At 45.7% G+C, this 24,831-nt stretch overlaps 1 protein-coding gene across 1 annotated transcript; it reads left to right on the top strand.

The window, feature by feature from the left end:
- Positions 1–5,765: 5,765 nt before the first annotated feature.
- Positions 5,766–21,831, top strand: LOC116940327 (transcriptional activator protein Pur-alpha-like). The gene is made up of 2 exons (XM_032950006.2): positions 5,766–6,770; positions 6,963–21,831. The coding sequence occupies exon 1, from the start codon at positions 5,830–5,832 to the stop codon at positions 6,760–6,762; it is 933 nt and encodes a 310-aa protein (XP_032805897.2). The 5' UTR covers positions 5,766–5,829; the 3' UTR covers positions 6,763–6,770; positions 6,963–21,831.
- The last annotated feature ends 3,000 nt before the right edge of the window (positions 21,832–24,831 follow it).

Below are 24,831 nucleotides of genomic sequence, written 5' to 3'. Positions count from 1 at the left end.
CCATCCCCACCGTCAAACATGGAGGTGGAAACATTATGCTTTGGGGGTGTTTTTCTGCTAAGGGGACAGGACAACTTCACCGCATCAAAGGGACGATGGACGGGACCACGTACCGTCAAATCTTGGGTGAGAACCTCCTTCCTTCAGCCAGGGCATTGAAAATGGGTCGTGGATGGGTATTCCAGCATGACAATGACTCAAAACACACGGCCAAGGCAACAAAGGAGTGGCTCAAGAAGAAGTACATTAAGGTCCTGGAGTGGCCTAGCCAGTCTCCAGACCTTAATCCCATAGAAAATATGTGGAGGGAGCTGAAGGTTCGAGTTGCCAAACGTCAACCTCGAAACCTTAATGACTTGGAGAAGATCTGCAAAGAGGAGTGGGACAAAATCCCTTCTGAGATGTGTGCAAACCTGGTGGCCAACTACAAGGAACGTCTGACCTCTGTGATTGCCAACAAGGGTTTTGCCACCAAGTACTAAGTCATGTTTTGCAGAGGGGTCAAATACTTATTTCCCTCATTAAAATGCAAATCAATTCCTAACATTTTTGACATGCGTTTTTCTGGATTTTGTTGTTGTTATTGTCTCTCACTGTTCAAATAAACCTACCATTAAAATTATAGACTGCTCATTTGTCAGTGGGCAAACATACAAAATCAGCAGGGGATCAAATACTTTTTTTCCCTCACTGTATGCATATGTACGCATATCGATATACTTACTGTGTTGCACTTCTTTCGCACCGTACACATTAAAATAACAAAACGCATGCCTATGTTTATCCACCGATACATCAGAATCTTTGAGACTGGAAGAATCCGATGAGCTATGAAGCTATTTTTCACGGATGCCCACATAAAGACCCTCCCCACGCGGTGTCAATCATTGGGGTTTGTTTGACCATACTTCACCACCGCTGTCAGAGCGGATTGGTTAATGCTTGTGGGATACCCAGAGTCCACAGTAATTCAGATTTCGATTTAAAGCTTTCGTGACTGCGGGGATTCATATTCTTGGTTCTTTCGGTAAAGTCACCACGTAGAAGGGGAAAAAACCCGCCACTTTGTTCAAATTTTCTTGCTGTTTTTGTTCACACACCTGATGATTGCTTGTGTTGCAATCGAAACGTCGTGAGAATTGTATTGTTTTATTTTTATTATTTCCCCTCTACGTGACTTTACCGAAAGAACCAAAAATAGTAATTCAGTTGTCACTCTGGCCACTGACGTTTCAGCCGCGGTCGGAAATTGAACTCAATTGTCGCGGGTTTCATAGCGCAGCGCGCACACCGCTGCAACAACCATTTGACCCATATATGCGCACTCGGTGCATAACTTCACCGAGGCTAAAGATAGAAAATTGCTATCGGTATGAATGTAGCTTCGTTGTTGAACGGGCGTGTATGTGTATGTGTGTGCGAGTGCCGATGGCAATATCAGCAGTGGCTGTGATGGTGGTGGTTGCCCTTGGCAAACGCGCACGGGAACACGACCGCATGGCGAGATGGAACGACGGAATGGGCTCGTGTGCACAGGAGCTAAGTGGATTCACTGGATTTTATATATTAGTGTATTGGAGGAGCCGTGAAAGATTACCACTCAGAATCAGAATTTATTCATACTGGAGGAATCCGATGAGCTATAAAGCTATTTAAAAAAAAAACGATGTCCAATCGGGATGGGAAAAAAACGTTACAAAAATAACACAAAAAACACGATAGCAGTGCAAAGTATAGGACAGGTGATAATGACAAAATACAAATAAACCTAAACTATTTGTTTTCGTATATCAGGTAAAGCCCCAACTGAGCTATGCTCTCGTTTCAGAAGCGCCCCCAAATGACAGCGCTCAACTAAAGCGGCTTCATCACTCTGACACGTCGGCGGGGGGGGGGCCTTCATCCAGCAGTGGATAGGTTCACAGCTGCCCCATAACGCTGCAGCGTGACGTCCGGGGTGTCTCGTCGAGTACAGTGCTCCGATCTTGAGTACAGTGCCTCCAGCCGTAGTGTTATATAAAGCGCGCGCCTCGCATGGGACGCGCGTGGGATGGAGGGGGAGGGGCGGGGCTCAAGGGCTGAGGGGCGGGGCTGAGGGCGAAGAGGGGAGGGGCTTTGCGAGGAAAGGGAGGGGGTGGGTACTCTTGGCAGAGCTGGTTGTATTCCCTACAACGAATAGGCGCTCGGCCCTATGGCGTTGCTCGTTAAATCGCGCGGGGAGGGGGCGGGCGGGCACCTTGACCAATCGCGAGCGCCGTCACGCGCCCGCTATCGCGCATTCTGAATATGAAATGCAAAGCGGCGGCCGCGACCAGACGTCACGTGACCTGAGATGATGGGGCGGGGGGGGGATTGGTGGGCGGGGGGTGGAGGTGGCCCGGGGGTGTCGGGGAGGGGGATGATGAGTCAGGGGCGGGGCTCCGGGGGATTGCGTGGGTGGGGTGAGTGGAGGCCAACGTAAGGGCGGCTACCATTGGCTGAGAACTTGCCGCGACGTCACGAACGCGGTGAATCGGACCAATGAGAAGTGGCGTTTCAGTTTCGGAACTTTTGTTTTGTACCCGCCCCCCTCCTTTCTCTCCCCACCCCCTTGGCCCCATGTTAACCCCTCCCCTCAGCCCCACACAAACCCCGCCCCTCAGCCCTCACTTCGTATGGGTCCGAAGCAGAGACCATAGCGCCTTCAGTGAAATAAAAACCCCATACATATGGGCACAATCGAAACGTCCCCCCCTTATTTCTGCACTTAACAGCATCACGAACAAATATGAATCGATTTGAATCTTTTTTAAGCGAGCATAAACTGTTGCCTCGAGCCTTCATAGTTCAACATTCGCTGCAAAAGTTTAGATGTACAGTACATTTTGTTTGTGATACTGTGTTTGGCAGTGGTGCAAAGGTACGAATCAAACAAAAGTTGTTTTAACACATCAGCCAACAACACCGTAATTTAAAGAAAACAGCCGACGTATTGGGGAAATTGCCCTTCATTTAATCGATAAGTTGGTGTCAATTCAAGTGGTTTCTATTTTAAATACCTGTATTTTAACACGAGACACGTGGCGATGCAATTCATGAAACATTGTGACGTCTTTGCTGGGGGGAGGGGGGGGCACCATCCATCATTCCTTGTGGTCCCGCTGGAATAACAAATCCTAAATATTCGAGCCCTCTTCCAGTTCGCCAGCCAGCCTGCATGCCAATTGTACTCGGCACTGATAACCCTGGTGACCATGGTGGCTTTGTTACAAGGAAGTTAAGCAAAGTCTTTCACATTATGAGAGGACATCCACCGTAGAGATGAAGCTATGAGGCCAGCTCGTGCTCAATGTTGCAACTGCCGAGCCAGGAAGTTGAACCGGCAAACTCTGGTTTTTGCAAGTGCAATCTACTAACCATGGCATCGATTTCATTTTAACTGGCGCCCCTCTATCATTACAATCACATCCAGTCATTTAGAGTGATTTGTGTGTTTTTTAAAGTGCATCTATCTAAAACGATCAAAGATTATTTTATCTTAACTTATGCCTACTTTTTTGAGCTCATGTAATTAACCTTGCTTGTGCACTTTAAGACAAATGTAGGTCTCCCTTGAAAAGGAAACCGCACTTCAGTGGCTTCTTAAATAACAATTTACTGCCTTTATGAGTCATCTGGCTGATTAAGTCCCTTACTACACCATATCGGTAATGGGGGTTGTTTGACCATACTTCCCCAAACTGGTGAGTGCGTGATTGTAGAGCACCAGTTATACCAAATGTATCCTGTTTGACATAAAGGACACGCATGTAAAATGCAATGCAGTGTATAGAGTGCATAACTATACTGAAACATCAGCTCGCGTGCAGATGCTAAGTGACCCCACATGACCGTGGGAGATGGCCCAGGATAGGGGTCGCCTTCATACAGCAGTGGATTGACCAAGTTAGCGCTAAAGGTGATGATGAAAATATACTGTCATGTATAAAAGGTAGAAATGTAATTTCCGCTGCTTAGACCTTAACTAAAAAAAACGGTATAAATATATTGCTTTGCAGAAGGGCCACTTTTTGCCAAAAAACGTCACGTCATATATTTTTCAAGGCAAGTGTTATTGAAGAATGTGTTGAGTTCTTTTTTTGAAAAATACAAAAGTATCGTAGTGTTTTTTATTGATTGTTTGTCTGCTGCAGTATGCACGAACTAGGCTCAGCGCTGGGGTGCGGGTGAGGTCATCACGCCGCACTTCCCCGCCAGTCAGCCAGTCGACCAGGAAGCCAGCAAAACTTTTTGTTCCTAATACAGTATAATGTAGGTCGAAACTTTAACTGAACAGAAAAAAAATGTTGGTACAGTGAATTAGTTGCTACATTAAAACAAATGTGAAAGATTATCACTTATTTTGTATTATTATTTTGGAGCACGAGACCAATCACTTGGTGTATATAGTTCCGTTCTCCATAATTGTTCTTGTAATTTTCAACGAACGATTACAAAATAAACCCATTGAAACAAAAAAAACGTGCGTACGTTTGCAGACGTATAATATAACTCAAATACATTGCGATTTCACTGTATCCAGTCCCCACTCCTCACGCGCCCCCATTTGCTCCCCCCTCGCGTGTGATCTCACGAGATCGTGACGCGTACACCCCCCCCCCTCGTCTTGCCTCCTCCCCCTCGTCCCCCCCCCCCTCGTCTTGCCTCCTCCCCCTCGTCTCTCCTGGTCCCCCCCTCCCCCGTCTCTTAAACCAGCCCCGCCCCTTACCCTGCCTTTGCCTGGCCACTCGTCCGTGCTCCTCCTGAATCTCCATTCTTGGCATTCGTCTCATTTACCCACAGGGCCTCGTCTCTTATCCGGCGACCTCTCCCACCCCACCCCCTGCACCACCGCACCACTCACCCCACTCACCATCAGTTTCCTACACTCCCCGTCTCTGGACAGGCGCTCTTGTGTTTTACACGCGCACCAATCTGGCGTCTTTGGCTTCCCACAATCAACACTCGTCTCTCACACCGCTGTCTCTCTAACGTCTTCTTCGTCTTCTCCGCGTCAACCCGTCTCTTGCTCCCGTCTCTTATACCCTCACCTCGTCCGCTCATCGTATTTGCAAATCGATCACCATCACCACCACATTTTCACCTCCGTCCCTTACACCCACTCACTTATTACCCCGTCTCGTATACCTCCCCAAACGTATCCTCTCTTAGACACCCACCCCCTCATATACTCAGACTCTATCGCCACTCCGCAAAGCTGCTCCCCCTCCACACCAACATTCTACAGTACTCCCCAATCACTTAACCAACTCCCCCCCCCCGTCTCTGGCATACATCTATCCTCCACTCCAGGGCCCCCCACAGCTTCCTCATTCAGACCCCCCCCCCCCACGTCTCCTGTACATCCCTCTTCACCCTCCAAAACTCACACCCCCCTCTCTCTAACCCCTACCATATAAACCCCCCTCTCGCCTCCACAGCCCCCCTAAATCCCACCGTCAATTTTCTAACTCACTCTCCCACCCATACTCCTTTCCCATATACACCCCCCCCCCACCCCATATATACACCCCCACCCTACCCTGCGCCCCCCTACCCCCCAAAAACCCACTCGAAATTTGCTAACCCACACCCCCCCCCCCCGAAAAAAATCCATTCCCTCCACTCACCCATCCGCCCCCTCCACCACCATCCCATCTCTCCCCCCACCGCTGTCCCACCACTCCCCACCCCAACTCTGCCCGCCCCCAACTCTGCCCGCCCCGCCCCCGACCACGCCCTCCGGCCCCGCCCCTTGCCCCCCCCTGTGGCCCCGCCCCCTCTCGTCCGCCTTGGAAGAAGGCTAATATCATGGCGGATAGGGACAGCGGCAGCGAGCAAGGAGCGGCGGGCGGCAGCGGCGGCGGCGGCGGCGGCATCATGCACCCCCTGCAGCAGCAGCAGCAACAGCAGGAGACGCAGGAGCTGGCGTCGAAACGCGTCGACATCCAGAACAAGCGCTTCTACCTGGACGTGAAGCAGAACGCCAAGGGCCGCTTCCTCAAGATCGCCGAGGTTGGCGCGGGCGGCAGCAAGAGCCGCCTCACGCTCTCCATGTCCGTGGCCGTCGAGTTCCGAGACTACCTGGGCGACTTCATCGAGCACTACGCGCAGCTCGGGCCCAGCTCCGCCATGAGTGGAGGAGGAGGAGGAGGAGGCGGCGGCGGCGGTGGCGGCATTGGAAGCGGCGGTGACCACCAGTCCCACCATCAGCAGCTGCAGCCGGACGAGCCGCGCCGCGCCCTCAAGAGCGAGTTCCTCGTGAGGGAGAACAGAAAGTACTACATGGACCTCAAGGAGAACCAGCGCGGGCGATTCCTGCGAGTCCGCCAGACCGTGAGCCGGGGCCCCGGTCTCGGTGCCCAGGGGCAGACCATCGCCCTGCCGGCGCAGGGCATGATCGAGTTCCGCGACGCGCTCGCCAAACTCATCGACGACTTCGGCGTGGACGAGGAGCCCGCGGAGCTGCCCGAGGGCACGGCGGTGACGGTGGACAACAAGCGCTTCTTCTTCGACGTGGGCTCCAACAAGTACGGCGTGTTCATGCGGGTGAGCGAGGTGAAGCCCAGCTACCGCAACTCCATCACGGTGCCGCTTAAGGCGTGGGCCAAGTTCGGCGCCACGTTCAGCCGCTACTCCGACGAGATGAAGAAGATTCAGGAGAAGCAGCGCGAGAAGAGAGCCGAGCCCCTGGAGGAGGAGGAGGGAGGAGGAGGAGGTGGCGACGATGGAGAAGAGGATTGATTCAATCGGTTGATGGTTTATTATTGTTATTGCTCCTACTACTACCATAATTACTACTATTAATGTTTTAATTTTACGATCTCCCCCCCCTCCCCCTCCAAAAAAAATGTTATGCCCATTCACAGTTTTGTTTTTAATTATTTTTTTGGTTTTTATTGTGGTTAATTTTGTTCTTTTTGTTTTGGTTTGTCGTTATTCAGAAGATGGAGCCCTTCTGCGTGGTGTTTTGGGGTTGGTGTGAGAGGTGTTGGGGGTTGGGATTTGGTGAAGGGGGGAAGGAATGGGGGCATCTGTGGGTGAGATTTTAATTTGTCATCACTTGATTATTCTATTTTCGGAAACAAAAAAAACGAAAAAACTGCGAAACAAAAAATATTCACAAGAATGATAGAGAAGAGAGAACAAGTAAGAAATGCAAAAAGGAAAATGCCAATGTGAGAAACGAAGAGTGAATTGTGAATTGAACTTGGCTTGGACTGTACTGTTCTCTAGTCATTCATCGTTTAAGGTGAAGACGTCACTACAGAGCAGAACAGCATCTGAAGATTAAAGTTCAAATCAACCACCACTCCTCCCGATGACCCCACTTTCACCACCACCTGTTAGCAGCAGCAGCAGTGCTTTTGGAAGGTTTGTCGCATCTCGGCCTTCTGTTATCTGCTTGCGCTGTCCACAATCCAACATTTGCTGGAAACAGTTGACATGAAATGTCCTAGACATTGCTAATGAGCACTGTTTTTTCGTACTTGTTTCGTATAGGGGGTGTGAGGGAGTTGTTGACAAAAAAAATAAATATCTTAACGTATTTTAATTTAAAATTTCCCTTCCCAAAAGGTAACTTACGTTTTATAATGACCGTGCAATTTAAGTGGAGAAAAAAAACCATTCGAATAGTATGCACACTATCGTTTTATGTCTTTTGATTGGATTTTATGTAATAGCATGGAACAATCAGAATTGGGTTTCTATCAGAAGGCTAAAAAATGTTATCCAGCCACTACTGACTCGTGGTTTAAGAATGAAAATGCATATTATTTGTGTTTAGGTTAAGTATACAACACGGTCGCTGCTGCATCATTGCAAATGCAGGTCCGCCCAAAGTTTGCTTACTTTTAACTGCAAAAGGTAAACCACGTAAAGTAATGTACATGTTCGTTTTTTAGCCAGTTCAGTGAGCTCAGACCATGTATGGCCCCAAAGAATCCCATAGTTTAAAGGGAAGGCATTTTGTCGGTATTCTTTGTCATAGTTTTGGAGTTGCCACCGATCCAACGGCGGGTGTCCGGACACAAATGTAGGCCACGTCGATTGTGGGATTGGGTTATTATATAGCTATATATATTTTATGGTTGTAAAAAAAATATGCGACGACACAAAAAATATCTATTTACGTGGCAGATTTTTTTTTAAATTTTATGAGGTCCGTGGCCCAATAGCCACCCATTAATTGACCCCCCTCTCTCCCATTCTCCACCCCGCCGCACATCTCACCTGTCCTTGGGCTCATTTTCTGTGTTGCTAGGTGGGGTTCGGAGTCGGGGATGGTCAGGCAATGCACAAATTGAGTGGGTGTTTTTGTCGACGGGATTGCTAATGGATAATGTTCCATTGCATTTTTCTTTTGCTACATTGCAACCTAACATTGTGTTGCTGTGGGATGAATTTGTGTGTCCATCGCAGGTTTGAAATTAAAAACAAAAGCGGTGGTCTCAAAAGTTGTAGTCAACCATTGTGATTCTTGTAAGCAGAAGGCCCAAGGTAGGCAGCCAGGAAGCAAACAAAGTTCCAATATATGCTGCTATTTATATATAAAACCAATTACAACACCTGTTTCGTCATTGATAAATGTATGTTACCGTAACTCATGAGCGCCTCATAACTAGGACAACTTGTAATCCGGGTGTAGTGCAGTACTTGCTAGAATTGCAGTTTGTTGCATTGTTGTGTACAGAAACGGCAACATAATTGGTGCGGCTTTGCTGGCGTATTGGGTGCCAACCAACTCTAAGATGCCAGCACGCCTTTCTCTTTCTACGCTCAGCCTCTCGGCATGTGTCTATACACTCAGCTCATTGGACGTCGTGTTAAGGCAATAATATACATAGATATAAACAATATTAGAAAGTGGTCGGGGTTAGTAAGTCATGGGTTAAGAGTTTTTGAGCCTTGCATTTGTGCGTTAACTTAATGTTAAGTACATTTAGAAACGCGCAACTCTTATAACCTAGGTTATTTGGTTTTTCCCAGTGTTTTTTTTTTACATTTCTGCTGGTTGACTGGCACCGTGTTAACCCTTTCCTGACGGGTGGAACTGTCGGAAAGTGGACTGTCTACAACCGGGCAAAGTGAATTAATAAGCGGGCATTCTAAATGCATGGCCCATCATGTTTCACTCAACAAGACACTTTTTTTTTAAACTGGCATTCCAATTGATTCGAATGCTCGTGTTCTCGCTTGTATTGTCCTTCCAAATGTGTCGGTAACATACACCGTGACGGGAATTGTTTGCAGAGTTCTTGGGTCTTTGCAGTGGAATTCAAATGTAGGTCCACGTTGGCTTGCAATGCCGATTGTAGGAATGGGGTTAAACAGCTGTCTTAAGTGGTGTGTCACACTGTAAGTGAACTTTGAACTTTGGCTCGAGAAACTGGGTTCAATTTCACAGGCAGTGCAAATTGGCCATTGCCATGAGTCCTCTACAGTGCAGCGTACACTTTCAGGAGGATGTGATTGAGAAAAAAAAGCTCAGTTTGGTTCTTAAAACAAAAATGTTTCCAGTAGAAATGTTAATATTGTTTGTTATGCTTTTTCATTTGGGTTTGACTGCGATAATATTAACTCGCCAGCACCAGGCTAGCTTCAATGTCAAATGAGAAGCCGCAGACATTGTACCAGCGCAAAAATTTGGAGGATAATGCAGAGGTTGCTGCTGGGTTTGACTCGTGATGCAGCCAACAATCGCTTTGCATGAACTGGACGACTTAATGTTTACAGTCTCTATAATTATTGAAGGTTTGCTAAAATGGCTGCCGTAAAAGCCCACGCGTATTTTTTTTGCTTGGTTTCATTACCTTTCCTCTTAACCGAGAAGCATTTTCAAGATTGTATTTTTTTTCTTTTTTTTGGTTGGTTAAGTTGGGCGAGGGCCAGTGACAGGCAACTTATGGCAGATGTACATACATGCCTGTTATTAAAGTTTAAACCTGCTTGTGTCAAAATATATAGAATGCGAGAATTGGCGTTTGCAGCGTGGTGCTGGTATGTTAATATAGCGATTTCTATTTCCCTTTTTCCCCCTTTGCCCTGCGGCCTTTAGAGTAAATATCCTTTGATTTAAAGCTTTCGTGACTGCAAGGATTCATATTCTTGGTTCTTTCGGTAAAGTCACGTAGAAGGGAAACAATAAAATAATAAATATTAAACAATTACATTCTCACGACGTTTTGACTGCAACACAAGCAATCATCATCAGGTGTGAAAACCACAGCAAGAAATTTTGAAAAAAGTGGCGGTTTTTTAACGTTAGCACCACGGAGAGCGATTTGGCAGTTATTCAAATTTTCTTGATGAGGTTTTCACACCTGATGATGATTGCTTGTGTTGCAGTCGAAACGTCGTGATAATTTTATTTTTTATATTTGTATTATTTTATTGTTTCCCTTTGACGTGACTTTACCGAAAGAACCAAAAATATGAGTCCATCTATGTTCGGAAAAGAGGAGGGGGGAGACGAAAATAATGGATGAGGTCTGAAAGCCACCGTAAGCGTGAACAATCAATTAAGACCCGAAATGGTTTTTCAAATCCTTCCAATGATTGCTAAGCCAGAATCCATCTTCTCAGTTGAAATTGTCTGTGTTTGTATATGTGGATAGCCTCATGAACGAATCTCTCATGGTAGCCAGATGGCTTGCAAAGAACCTCTGTCTTGGAGAAGTCAATGTCATGTGAGCCTACTGAATTATAACAATTATAACGTGACTTTACCGAAAGAACCAAGAATATAGTAAATATCCTGCTTTGCAGGCGTTTAGTCTGGTGGCCCGGTGGGTTTTATTTTTTGTTCTTCTGTTGTACGGCGGATCTCCGTTGCCCTGTATGTATGTTGAAGTGTTTTCGCGCACCGTACGTAGCCAACCGTGCTAATCAGCGGTGTGTGAGAGACTCGAACGCTGCAGTAGCAGTGACCGTTATCACGTTGTGACAGGATATCCGAATTCAGCACGGTCGTGCAGTTAACAGTGCCGTCGCCTGGCCTCTCTGATACAGCATTAATGCGCACGTTTATGACTTGGCTTCTCAAATATACGCCGTTTCATCTTCATTGATCAGAACGGACAAGTTTAATTCCGGTTGTATGCAGTGACGTAAAGAAAAATAATTCTGAAGTGCCCCCCCCTACCCCCCCCCCCCCTCATGAAAACGGTGGGAAGGAAGGCGAGTTGTGACAAAGCTGAATGGCAGGTTCAATTCAAATACAACCTAAGTCTGCCAACGCATTTTTTGAGGGGTAGGGGTGGGATGCAATTTAACAACCAAGCGTTTCATACACAGCAGTGCACTATTATTGATGCAGTGGAGTTGCTTTTCTTCCTACAATTTTTAGGTGCGGGGGGGGGGGGGTTGGAAAAGGATGTGATTAATTTACAGTAATCGGGTCAAGCAACCCTGAAGGAGGCTTTTGGCACTCCGCTGTAACTTAAAACTCGAGAGAGGGTTTTTCATTTGAACGTTGGATGCCTTGTTGCTTGGGCTCTGACGCAGCATTGCAGAAGCAACGATGGTTCCCACAGGCCAGAAGAAACGCATTGGCCGAGTGAACGGGGAGCCGCCACGCACTGCCACCTAGTGCTGCCAATGCCAACGAGGAAGCTCTTCCTCTTCCCTTTCAAACGTTATTATTATTATTTCTCACTCATTTTTAAAGCGTATGAAATCAGAATTCAGCATTCCTTTTTTTTTGCTACGTTGTAATTCCTCAATCTCCCCTGTGAACCTGTAGGTATATCTGGTTTATCTTAGGTGTCTTTAGAATGTAGAGTCACAGTAAAAAAAAGCTATTTATGTTTTTGTCTGCATGGGCACTTTTTTAATGAAAGTGGTCATCAAAGTTTAACAAGGATAAAGCAATGTTAATTTTTGGTTAGTATTAAATGTAAATGAGATGTAACTTCAAGCCTATGAATATTCCCAATGAAAATTATTGTGAAATGGATAGCATTTACTTGCATTTTTTTTAATACGTCAATGGTGCTAACATTAAAACAAGATATTGCTGTGCTACAATGAATGTTCTTGTGCACATTTTGACCTTTTTAAATTATTTTATAAGGAACATAAAAATACATGAGAATGAATTCCTATTATAATTTAAACTGAAGATCTTAAATTTGCACCAGGTGTACAAACATAAAATGTGAGGATTTTCAGATGACATTATTCAACATTTGGGAGATATACTTTATCTTATAATACATATTGGAGTGTAACGTACTTAAAAAAACGGTAACTGGGGAAAATGGTTTCTCTGTAATGCCTGTGGAGTATGCTTTCAAACTTTTCTAAATGCTGGGCAGGTGATTTGATCTTCAAATGTGGTGCTGTGCACCTTGCAGAGCAATGAAATTTAGATACATTTCTTTGGCCTCTGGGTATTTGAGAAATGTAAGCTATCATTCAAGCTTCTGTTTTGGGTCGAGTAAATATTAAATGATGCGAATAAAGGAAATGATTCCAATATTGCATGTGGCAATAAAACGACTGCTTACAACCTTGAACTCGGCAGTCTTGGCTTAACAAAATCCGGACAGCTTCGGTGTCATTGGAAGCATTTCCGACGGAAGTTTTAATATACGTGATTTAAAAATCCGGTTTGCCTGCACAATTACGTAGGACATGCAGTTGCTAAGGAAACATTTTTCTTTTGGAATTGAAAATGATAATCTTTGCTCGCCCCGCTACGGGGGAAAAGCTGCTACAAGTCATCGGCACGCTACCACGTATGCAATACCCTCGCCGCATGGGCTGAGCCTGACATCACTGCTGCTGGAAGTGCGTCATGTATGCACTTTCCTGGCTGCTGCTACTATTGCTTGTCTGTGTGCGTGTGTGTGTGCGCGCGTGGAAGCATGGGTTTCAGAATGTCAGATGGTTCTTGGTGGTGGGGGAGGGGAAGGAGGTGAGTGACGAGAGTTGCTATTCCCCTTGTAAAGTCAATGGGACACTATGACTCTCTGGCACGTCGAGCGGCAGCAGTAGTCCAGGACTATAAACTTGTAACAAGAAGTGCACGGGCCAGCACAGCTTTACGGGCAGGCCAAGTCTCAGGCAATGATGCAGGGTCCCCTTGTCAGTATCTTCATTCTGTGTTCCTGCAATTGTTGCCAGCACCTATTCATCCACTACAGTTGATCCATCTGTATATACTCTTTTGAAAAAAGGCTTCATTTGTACAGTATAAAGAAAACAAAAGGCCTTCCCAATGAATAACGCTTGGGTTACTAATTTAGGCAGGGTTCCTAGCTTCATGCGGAGCAGTTACAGAATAAATTCTTTGGTAATTGTGCATTCTTCAGCTACTGGCTTTTGCCGTATATATCATGCTCCAAAGGCAAATGGAGGGGGGGGGGGGTTAAAGGTCTTTGTCTAGACAGTTCTGAGTACTAAGAACGAGGAAAACCGAAGCGAAAAGTCAACCTCTGTTGAATGTGCTGCTAATGGATAATCGATTATGTAGATGTGTACCTCCAGGTTTCTTTCTAGAAATTAATTTCAGGAGTTTGTAGTCATCTGTTCTCGACAGGCGAAGGTGCTATCAGCATGCTTTACAACAGGCCCGACAATATCTCGTTGCGTACGTGTAAATACCCCTAGACTGTATTCAGCATATAATTCTTTATATAATATTAACGGTGACGTCCCTAAGTGAAGGGGGGTTAATAGCTATATATATATTAACGATGATAACGGTAATGACATAAATTAGTGAATCGACGAATGATTTTTAAACAGATACCAAATCTGAAATAGGTGGCTGAAGCGTTCTAAAATATAATTTAGCGGTATTTTGTGACAACTCTAGGTGATGCTTTTCCCCCATCCCTGCATACGCTTTACCAATGTCCGGTGGTGATGGCTCCAGTAGTCAGTGAAGGCCAGAGCTGAGCATAGCTTTTTTTTTTCCAGGGAAGAAAATTAACTTGAGCAGTTTGAAAACATCTATGTTGTCCTTTGGAAACGTTTAGAGCTGGGATTTCCAGATTATTTAATTATTCGATTGCTCTGCCGATGTATTAGGTTTGATTACTTAGACAATGGGATGACATGAAAGTACTTGGGGGGGGGGGGGAGGTGATGGGTGGAACTTGGTAATATCGGCGTCTTTGCAAGTGGCTTTGTGGGGCGTCTCCTACCTTCGGGAATCAAGATCTATTGGTGGCCGTTATCTTTAAAGGGGCACGGGTAATCCACCCAATGTTGGCTCGATCGACTCATCATCCCAGCTCTATAAATAAATGTTTACCTTTTGTGGCCCGCGGCCATGCAGAGGTGCTGATTCCCCCCCCCCCCCCACAAAGCATTAACCGGTGGGGGGAGGTATGATCGCCCCCTCCCCGCCTCGGCGTTTTGTTCTTAAACTGTAACATTTAACAATAGCTCATGGGGTTTTTTGTGTGTCCAAGTGCTGCTGAAGCACATCTTGTAAAAAAAAACAACACCTGTCCGTGGTTTTTGTTGTTTTGTTTCTGCCTTGGAGGCAATCCTTGATGCTGCGAATGCTAAAAGGGTTCTTCTGATTGACATTCTTATGGGCATTGAAATAGACTTTGCATCGTTTTTTTATTTCTTGAGCGTTGATGCAGACTTTAAACAATTTGTCAAAAATTGTTGTACGGATTCAAGTTGACGGTGTTTGATCTTTGCGTACAATGGTGGGGGGTTGTCACTCGCTACAAAACGTTGGACTCGGGAGAGGTGGGAGGAAGATAAGGGGGCAGGGAGAGGGGCTTATTACATTCGGTTCATCACTTGCTTTCTCGCTCTTACTTTATGCAGTCGGAGCTTATCTATCAATACCGGGAGCTTTGTCGTCACCTGTGGGCAGAGGGAAGCTATTAACCCCCCTTCACTTAGGGACGTCACCGACCACAGAATCCCGAATTGTAATCTTGTCATTGTGTTTTTTTTTGCTCCTCCTTGAGCCGTCGCATACGTTGCACAATAGACAAGTCAGCCGGTTTGTAATATACGTTAGCCTGCTATGTAATCTGAACAGTTCTGTTGTTGCTTAACGTTATTTTTTTTTAAAGTCTAATTTTGTGAAGTTGCAGTGTGCTTACAAATAACGATTTTGCACAATGGAATTCTTCTACGGAGTTGAAATGTGGCCTATTTGGATGCAATATAAACACGCCATTGGACAATCCAACCGTTTTCAGCTTGCATTTTGAATGCGTTTTGAAACAATAGCAATGCCTTATCACTACGGTATACGTAATGTTTACAGTAGATAAACAAAAACCAAAAAAGGACATCAATATTGAAACGAAACCGCATATGTACAGCTTACCGTAAAACAGTACAACAAATCATGAGTTTTGCGAATCAATAGGTTTACGGGGGACACCTTTTGCAACTCGACTCTCGTGTCCTGATTTGACAGCCGCACGTGCAAAATTGAGAGCTTTGAATTACAACAGGTTTTTTTATTTTGTGTCAATTTAAGGAGAGAAACCCCTCCCAACAGAGTTATTTCACAAACGTGTAGACTACGTAACATCACGTCTTGAGCATAGTAACCTCTACATATATATTACATAAAAATGCGTATCTATGGAGGCCAGGCATGCAGTGTCTGAAACGTAGCACTTTAAAAAAATACAAAATTAAAAAAGTAAAAAAGTCCACGATATTAAACATATATACGTATACGCGCATTCTGTCGCCATGCTTTGTGACCCAGCTTCGCATTTCCCACACAGTTGAAAGCTCCCCCCTCCTCTCGTCCCCCCCTGCCCCCCCCCCCCCCCGAAAATGAACACTTTACCGCATCGGTTTAAATGTGTACGGGGTCTCGTCTGTATTTAGCGTTGCGAGTTTGTAGATGTATTAAGAGTAACTTAACTTACTCTGTGTGCGTGTGCGTGCGCCTGTCATGGATATAGAACTTTGGAATAAGCTGGTGTTTAGTGACGTATACATTAGCAGCGGATCGAGTGGCATGTTGAACGCACGCATACGAAATTGGATGTAAAAAAACCTTTACAGTTGATGCTTGTTAACAAGTTTTATTTTAAGTGCTAGATTTTTCGTGTTTTAGAACCCTTCTCCCGAACCTCCCTTCCACCCTTCGTGTGTACTTTTATTTTTAAGTCACAAGCCGATTAAGTGTTTGTTCCATAGTTGCCCCCCCCCCCCCTCCTTAGTTTTGGATAAAATAAGTATATTTAGCTTTGTGGGTGCATATTTCTCAAGCGGTGTTGCTTTTTTCTTCTGCCTGCTGTATAATGCGCAGATAGGTAAGAAACGCAATGACTCGCGTGTTAGCGAAGGAATACAAAGTCTGATTTAAATTAATAACGCTTGTGTTTTTGTTCAAAGTGGACTGTGGAAGAGATCATTTTAAAGGCTGTAAAACAAAAAATAAGGTTCACTGAGGCGAAGGAAGAGTCGCGTACAATATAACGTGCGCGTGTATAGCGCATGTAACAGCTGAGCTTAATCCTTGTTACAACTATTTTGGTAAAGATTTCTTGTATACTGACTGGTTATGAGGTTCTTCAAAAAAAAAGCTGGCTGTGACTACTTTATAGGACTTTATAGCAAACTATAGACCGCGTCCGTAAAGACCAATGCAGACATAAAAATCTTAGAGACTTGCACTATGAAATAAAAAAACATAAAATATAAAGTTCTATTCCGTTAATAATCTATCTGTGGCAAACCACAATCAGAAATTGTGCTGAATTTGCCACGTGTTATGGTGCTAATGACACACTTGCCATCACTTTATTGATGTGTAGGTTAACCCTATATTGATTGTGCTTGAAGTGCAGTTCAATTTGAAATGCACATGATTTTTACTTGCATAATACAATATATTGAAGTTCCTTATTATTACTACTACTACGTTCTTTTATTTTTCTTCGTTAATTAAAAAAAAAGTTGTAACTTCACGAAGCTTGGCTAATATGTTGATGTTATTGTGGCATTGTTTGCACGTGCGGCTCATTTACCCATCCACCCCTCCTCCACCAATCCCTCCTATAGGCGAACTGAAATTCAGAATGTGGTGTATGTCCTCGTCAGTTTGTGTGTGTGTGTGTTGTGTATTGACGTGTAAGGGCGTGTGTCTTAGTGTCACCTTAACGTCCACGTTTTTCTCACACTCCGTTGCGTCGCTTAAGCGCCCGTGTGGTTGACATTTAGAATTCTATGTTTTATACACTGCTCCAATACTCCTAATCAACAAGGGCATCCCCGTATAGACGCACACAGAAACAAAATCATCTCATCTTGTGTGAATTAACAGAAAAAAAATGAATAAATACATTCAAGAATACAAAATTGCCAAAGCAGCTTCTGCGTACGATACGATAATACATTTGGGTACTTTTTTGGGGGGAGGGTGGGGGGTGGAGTTATTTTAAATACAAGTATCTCCTTGTGCTGGTGCTTATTTATTAGTAAATGATACCTTAATAGATAAGAAATATATCTACATTTTCTATGAAGTTATTTTATACATTACAATGCTTTAGGACGGAATTTTTTTCTTGTCTTGCTAATGTATAGCAAGCGAAGCATTTGTATACATGCATATCTATGCACGCACGCGCGCGTGTGTGTGTCCTGGGCCTCCCCTAACTCGACTCGGCCTCAAATGAGTACCTGGTGCGATATGTAAATGTCGCCACTAGGGAGACAAAGGCGGCCGGGCGTGGTGCTGGCCACCCACATCCTCGTGTGCCGTGTCGGCCTTCATGGGTGCTCGCTCACGGCACTTGTGCTCCAACAGTCTGTGAAGGCTACACGGAGGGAGAGAGGGGAGGGGGGGATATTTGACGGTGCGACCACCTTCCAACTGGCGTCGCGTGATGTTGTAGCATGAACTAAAGTGGCATTAAAAGTTTCCATCTATACACACGCACACTGCAACAGACACGGTGTTGTGTGGCTTATGCAGTATATATGCAGTACTTGTTCTATACATGTGTATTAGGTGGTCACGTACTCAGTCTTATCCGTCGTAGTGAATGTCAAAACACTAATGTAGTGTTTATTATAAAACTCCGCTTTTTACACGATTACCTGTTCTCACTTTATTACGATTACTTTCGCGTGAAATGATTGTGTAACGTTATTCTGCGTGTCAACTACTGTATACACTCCCAATGCCGCAAATCCGCGCTTTAAAATTACACATATACTAAATCGGTTCTGTGGAAAGCAATCCCTCCGCTTAATTATGTGTGTATATAAACTATACATCAACACAATGGTATATCTGTATACGAATTCCATGCATAAATGCACATGCACGCATGCGAGTGGCCTCAGTAAGTTGCATTGCGGTCAAACTCGGAATTCGCGAAACTTTTTCGCGAGCACTGCCTTGGAATTCCACCATCGGTGTCCTGAACATTCTGACCAGGCTGCCGCGTTCAGTGCCCTCGCCGCGTGTACGATCCGAAGGCGTCTTCTTTGTTAAAAGTTGTTCCTTCATAACGGGCTTTGAGATTCGTTTGTGTTTGTTGCGAGTCTACACGGCGGGGCGGGGCGGTGGAGCGGCATTAACAGCAATGCACAATCAACAAAAACTCGATATTTTGTAATTCACACTGCCCCTAAAAAAGCTACAAAAAAGAATATATAATAGGCGACGTTTCAGGCAATGGCCCAACATCTTCATAACGTACAGAGAGGGGTCACATTACCCGATACGTCTATTATATTTCATGTATTTAGTTTAGGCGTCCAGTGATATTGGACATTGCGAGCGATTTTGTTTTGTTTTTAGATTGTTTTGGGAGTGTTGTGGCTCACCCATAATAATACACTACCTGGTACACGCCGCGTATCGTGTGTGTCCCATGTCTCTGCGTACACCCGTCCGCTATACACGTAACATAGACGCTCGTCACTTTGCTTGTACGTATGAATGTTGCTCATCAACCGACACACTATTTAGTATTGCTCTACTCTACATGGCGATGTAAAATTGCGTCTCGTATTACTACTATACTCGCACATCAGAATTACTAGTAGGTATATATATTAGTAGTTATATATATTAGAACGCGTTGACGTAGCTGTTAATGTACGCGATTTTTGGCACACACGAAAAAAAAACTCGGCACGGACTTTTTAGTTGCGGTTACCTGACATGGAAATGACATCGCATTCAATTGGCGACCGCTTTCGGAGGGGGAGGTGATGGGGTGGGAGGAGGGGGTATAGGCTACATGAATCGCATGCACAGGTGAGATAGGCTACCGTGCAGGTGCAGCATCGCTAACTCCGTGCGTTAATTCATCGCGGTCACAAACGCGCGTCGCTGTTCAGTGCTGTTGGACGTCCGTTGACTGACGCGCGTGGCTTTTCGTTCCCGAATATCATCATCCTTGACACGCGCAATTACGCCGAGTCGGGCTGCTGCTGTTGTTGAACGCCGTGCCGTTGAAGACGCGATTTTTCTTGCGTACGGCAGGCATCTAACGGTAACGTACAGGGCGATCCATTTACAGATATCCCACTGAATAATATGGATAAATTACAGTGCAGACATAAAGGGTAAAACAACCAGTGTTTTTTTTAATAAACACATTTACATCGTCTCCCAACAACCAATGCTATGATGACCCCGTCGCTGTTTCCAATAGTCAATCAACTGTTGAGAAGAAAGTTAAAGGGTCATTGGACAGCAATGGGGTATCTGTAAATGGTTAACCGTGTTGTGTGTGTATATATATACACACATGTGGGGAGCGGTGGTGTAGCGGTTAGCGCGCTGCGCTATGAACCTGGATACCCGGGTTCGATTCCCGCTCACGGCCAACACCCAGTGACGATTATCTGAACCGGTCCTGGGCCTCCCCTAGGTCGACTCAGCCTCAAATGAGTACCTGGTGCGGTGTGTAAACATCGCCACTGGGGAGACAAAGGCGGTCGGGCGTGGTGCTGGCCACCCACCCCTTCGTGTATCGTTCCGGCCTTCATAGGTGCTCGCTAACAGAACTTTCCCCTACAGTCTGTTAAGGCTATATGGGGGATCTTTATATTTATATATACACGATAAGGGACGTCTGCAATGGGAGCCTCCGGTCACCTGGCGAGTGTCTCTGCCCCAATGTCATCTTGACATGCAAAGCATGCTGGGGCGCTCCCATTGTCTTGCTGTTGAAAATACAATTTGCGTATGTATGTAAAGTATCATCATTAACTAGTCCGTAGGCGTGTGAGTGAGTCTAGCTGTGATGTTTTTGCGGGTTGTACCGCGTGCTGTACGGCTTGATGTCGAACGATTCGATCCACGTGCTGGGAGCTTCAATTCTCAATTGGTGTTACAACCCGAACACACGCCGATCAGAGAGCTATCCAGCGCAACCACGAAAACTGACGCAGAAGTATGTATATGCGGCGCGAATAGCAAGCAGGCGTGTAAAGGCGGCCGGGCGTGGTGCTGGCCACCCACCCCCTCATGTGCCGTGCCGGCCTTCATAGGTGCTCGCTAACAGCACTTGCCCCAACAGCTAAGGCTACGGGGGGGGGGGGCCTTTGTCTTTGTATGTATGCATCTCTTGACATATTCGTACGCACATGTTTGTAGAGCTGCACACACGCATCACTCGGTGTGTTATGTGTCCGTGTCATGCAGGCGGTCAATAGGTCAACGGTTCGGGAGTGAGCTACGTAAATGGTGGATGCGGTTCGTACCGAGACTTTTTCGGGGTCTTTTCCGAAGTTTCGTTGTTATCTCACCGTCCGTGTGTACCACAACAGCAAGGCATGAACGCCACGGCCAAAACACATCATAGCGACGTGTTCTTGCAACCGTTGACCGCACTTTGTACGTATCTATTTCGTGTCTATATCCGTGCACACAAACCATACATTGGGTGTATGTATTATAATTATAGTAATAACAGCACCGATCGTTTCCGATATTAAGAAGCACCCACAGGCGCCCAGACAGGGGTTAAATAAACAGCTGCATTGCCGCAAATGTTTTAGCCGGGGCCCGGATTGTGCAATCTTTTTGCTTTATTTTTATTTACGCGCGGCATCGCGGTTCATTGAGGCCCTCCTTATATTTACAACGATAACACCGGACCGACCATCACCCGTCGCACCAATGTTCACAACAACAGCAACAACAAAAACCCACGCCTTTTGACTATACATTGGAGCAGTGTAGGCGAGAGTTAATTGTATGAATGGACAGTATAAACAATTGCGTTGTAAAGCTGTGCACGCACGTTCGCGTGACTTTGATTTGACCAAGTTTACCCCCACCCCCCTAAAACCATGAACATCCTATAAGCCATGCACCCCTCCCCGCCCCCCCCCCCCCCCCCGTCTTTGTATCTCTCCGTGTTTGTGTATAAATGTGTACTCTGCAAAATGATCTCTTCCAAACACGCTCCAAAACATCTCCTCTCCACACCCCGTCCTGTTGTTGTGTATACCTTCGCATCTTGTAACTTGGGTATGGTCTGTTTTTTGCAATGTCCATTGCAATGTATTACTTGATCATTTGTGCTCGTATTATTTGTGTTTTACTGTTGTAGGTTTTATTTTAAAAAAATGTTCTTTCTCGTTTGTCGCTTGGCCTATATGATGTATGGAAAGATGCCTTTCTTTATTACGTCGTTATATATGCTTTGCTTAATATGAATAACAAGACAAAACCGGGGTTCTGCATACTTTGGAGCGTAGCGCTGAAACTTCTGACCAACTCTTCTGCTCTATAACAAGACTCGGTGCTAATTTGAGTCTTTTATATTTTATTTTAGTCTGTTTGCTTTCATGTACAACTTGTATTAAAAATAAAATGAAACCCCAACTGTCCGTCTGCTTGCTTTTATATGCTTTCACGAGATGCGCTGTAACGTATATATAAGTTATTGTCCTCACTAAATACGAAGCACGCCACATACACACGCTACAACTATGCGTGCGTATGCCTACAAATATCTTGATTGTGTGCAGTGATTAATTTCAGCCGGAACGATCCTGGGACAATTTGGAACGGTGGTCCGGGATTTATTTTGACACCACACATTTTGTCCTGTTTTGTAATCGATTGTTGTATGTATATTTACATTATATATAAAAGTAAACCTGCTCATAGGGTTATAAGCATATATAAATGTACGACGATATGTGATAATTCTGGGTACGCGTACAACTCACACTCTCGTGGTAGTGCCTTACGCCGATACTCTGTACTCCACGCCAGCGTTCCGGAAAAATATTGAGTGAGGAACTTAAGCCCAAATTCGGTGTGCACCTGTCTGTTATTTACTTAAACATGGGTTGTACCTTGGCCCCAGCTGCGGTAAGGAAGCACACGGCACGCATACTACATACAGATCCTGGATCTAAATTTGGAAGGCGTTCGTGAACGAGCTTTGAATACCATGCGTACCCGTGTATCAAGAACCAACGCGCGTCATGTCTGCACGCAAGGATGACGTGATCGGTGTTTAACTTTGAACGCGCATAGAATAGTGTGGGGAGCGGTAGTGAAGCGGTTAGCGCGCCGCGCTACGAACCAGAGTTCGATTCCCGCTCACGGTCAACACCAGTGACAATTGTCAGAACCGGTCATCGGCATCCCCTAGTTCGACTCAGCCTCAAATGAGTGCCTGGTGCGGTGTGTAAACATCGCCACTGGGGAGACAAAGGCGGTCGGACGTGGCGCTGGCCTCCCTCGTGTACCGTTCCGGCCTTCATAGATGCTCGCTAATAGCACTTGCTCCAACAGTCTGTTACAGGCTATAAGGGGGGATCTTTGGTAATATAGTGCTGGCTTAAGAGTGCTCGATTGTTTAGGAAACATTCGTCTTATTTTATTTAACAAAGCGTTGAGCATTTAGGAAGAAAAAAACCGACATGTCATGGGAAGCATTATGCTCACTTGCAACCCTGTGTCGACACAGATTATTACGTAACATCCAATTTGTCGTAAATGACCTCTCCACCTAAGCGGTGGTAGCGTGTTCAAAGAGAATTGACGCCGAACCTACGTACACGGTTGGTAGGCCGTCTACGCTGTACGTTTCCCTACCTATCAAAGACAAAACTTCCCCGCCACCCCACCCCCTCCCATTTCCCCTGCAACCCTCCCCCCTCCCACCCACAAGACAGGCGTCAAATGAACCTCATGACGGGACCCCGGGGTCCCAAATAAACGGAAGTAAAAAAAATCATAATTAAGAAATGTATTTTTGGACGCTCCGCCCCACCGCGCACATAAACGCCGCGACCCACCTGGCGCGGCTCGCTCTGTTGCCGTGTCGTTCAAGCGTAGCAGCGAGGACGAATGCGCAGAAGAAACGAAACTTTGATTCGCGCATCGTGCAGAGCTCGTCGAGAGGAACAGCTCGCCGTATCGTTCGCCTTCAACAGACATAAAATGACGTCGCAGCGCAGTTTATGCGAGAGCCGGGGGCTTATGGGACCCCGGGGTTTCGCCATAAGGTTCAAATATAAACAGACCTCAATGCCACACGTCTCATTTAAAATCCAATGAAAATACGTTAGAGTAAAAAGAACCTTCCTGGAACTGTCATTTAAAATGTAAAAGCAATGCCTTAAACTTCTGCTTGTTAGCGGATCGTTGATTCGTGATAATACTTAAGTAGGTTTATTTATCCAGATGATAATGTCCATACCATATTGCAATGCATTCATTTTACAAAACACATGTAAATATAATTGCGTATTTAACGTTATTGGCACCAAATTTATATCTTTTTTTGATAGTGCTTATGTATGAGAATTAGTTGCGAGTGTCCATTTTAATGATAAGGCTGGGATGTAACACATGGATACAACAGTATATACTCTTGCAAATTATGGCACGGGGTCTTTAACGTCTCCTCTTGAAGCAAGGGGCGGCGCTTTGGTGTTCACAAAAATCCGCCGCAAAGAACTCAGCGGACGGGTGCGGGAATCCAACCGTGAGTTTGCAACACAGTCCAGCTCAGCGGCGAACGCGTTAGCGGTGTGGCTTGAGCAGATCGTTCTGCCGCTGCACACACATACGGAAATATATGTTTTAAAACATCCCTGGACCAACAACAACAAAAACCCCGTCGCCATATGGATGGAGTTCGCATTGCAGAAATGGTCTCTAAACGTCAGTGACACTAATTGCAGAGTGTTCGCCACCGGGGTTTCCAGTCAAGACTGATTACGCGTGCACGTGGGTTAATTGATAATTGGTACACGCGCACACACACAGGTAACGGGTGTGGCGATGATAGCGGTGAAGGCTGCTTCAACTGCTGCGGTGTTGGGCTCCCACCAGGCCAGTTCTCCCGGGAAGCCGTCGCGGGCTGGAACTGCCCTCCTGGAGGCCAAAAGCGCTCACGGTTTCGAGGCACAAAATCGGCCAATTTCAGTGTATCCGTGCGTGCGTGACTTTGTGAGTCCTCTGGGTTTCTGTGCGGACCTTTGTTTGTGCGTGACACTATGTGTCCTCTTATGTGAGTCTACAGGTTCCTGCGTAGAAGAATAAGAAATACCGCTGATCGTGAAGCCACTGTGACAGGGTATTCCAGTTTCTCGCTGAGCATCTTTGCGAGTCGATGGGGTTCTGTGTGAGTCTGCGGGTCTCTCTGTGTGCGACTTCGTTCAGCCGAGTCTGTGCGACAAAGCGCTTCTGGTGAAGTCATTGCCGGCGCATCCCAGCTACTCAATGAATCCACGTGCACGCATCATTGCCCGAGACTGGAAAAACCGAGGCGGGACTCTCTGGCCTCGTTGATCTGAAGTTACGAACCGTCAATGTTACAACGTGCACTCGCCGACTAATGCAAATTAGTCTACGGGTGATGTGTG

This window comes from Petromyzon marinus, chromosome 8 (genome assembly GCF_048934315.1).
Source record: "Petromyzon marinus isolate PM22_M1 ecotype Great Lakes invasive population chromosome 8, UKy_Petmar_22M1.pri1.0, whole genome shotgun sequence".
Lineage (NCBI taxonomy): Eukaryota > Metazoa > Chordata > Hyperoartia > Petromyzontiformes > Petromyzontidae > Petromyzon > Petromyzon marinus.
The sequence above is the reverse complement of the archived record's forward strand: the minus strand, read 5'-3'. Positions and strand labels throughout refer to the sequence as shown.

Bases quoted from the DNA above. Each gene is read 5' to 3' on its own strand.
- LOC116940327 (XM_032950006.2), top strand. From the start codon at position 5,830: ATGGCGGATAGGGACAGCGGCAGCGAGCAAGGAGCGGCGGGCGGCAGC.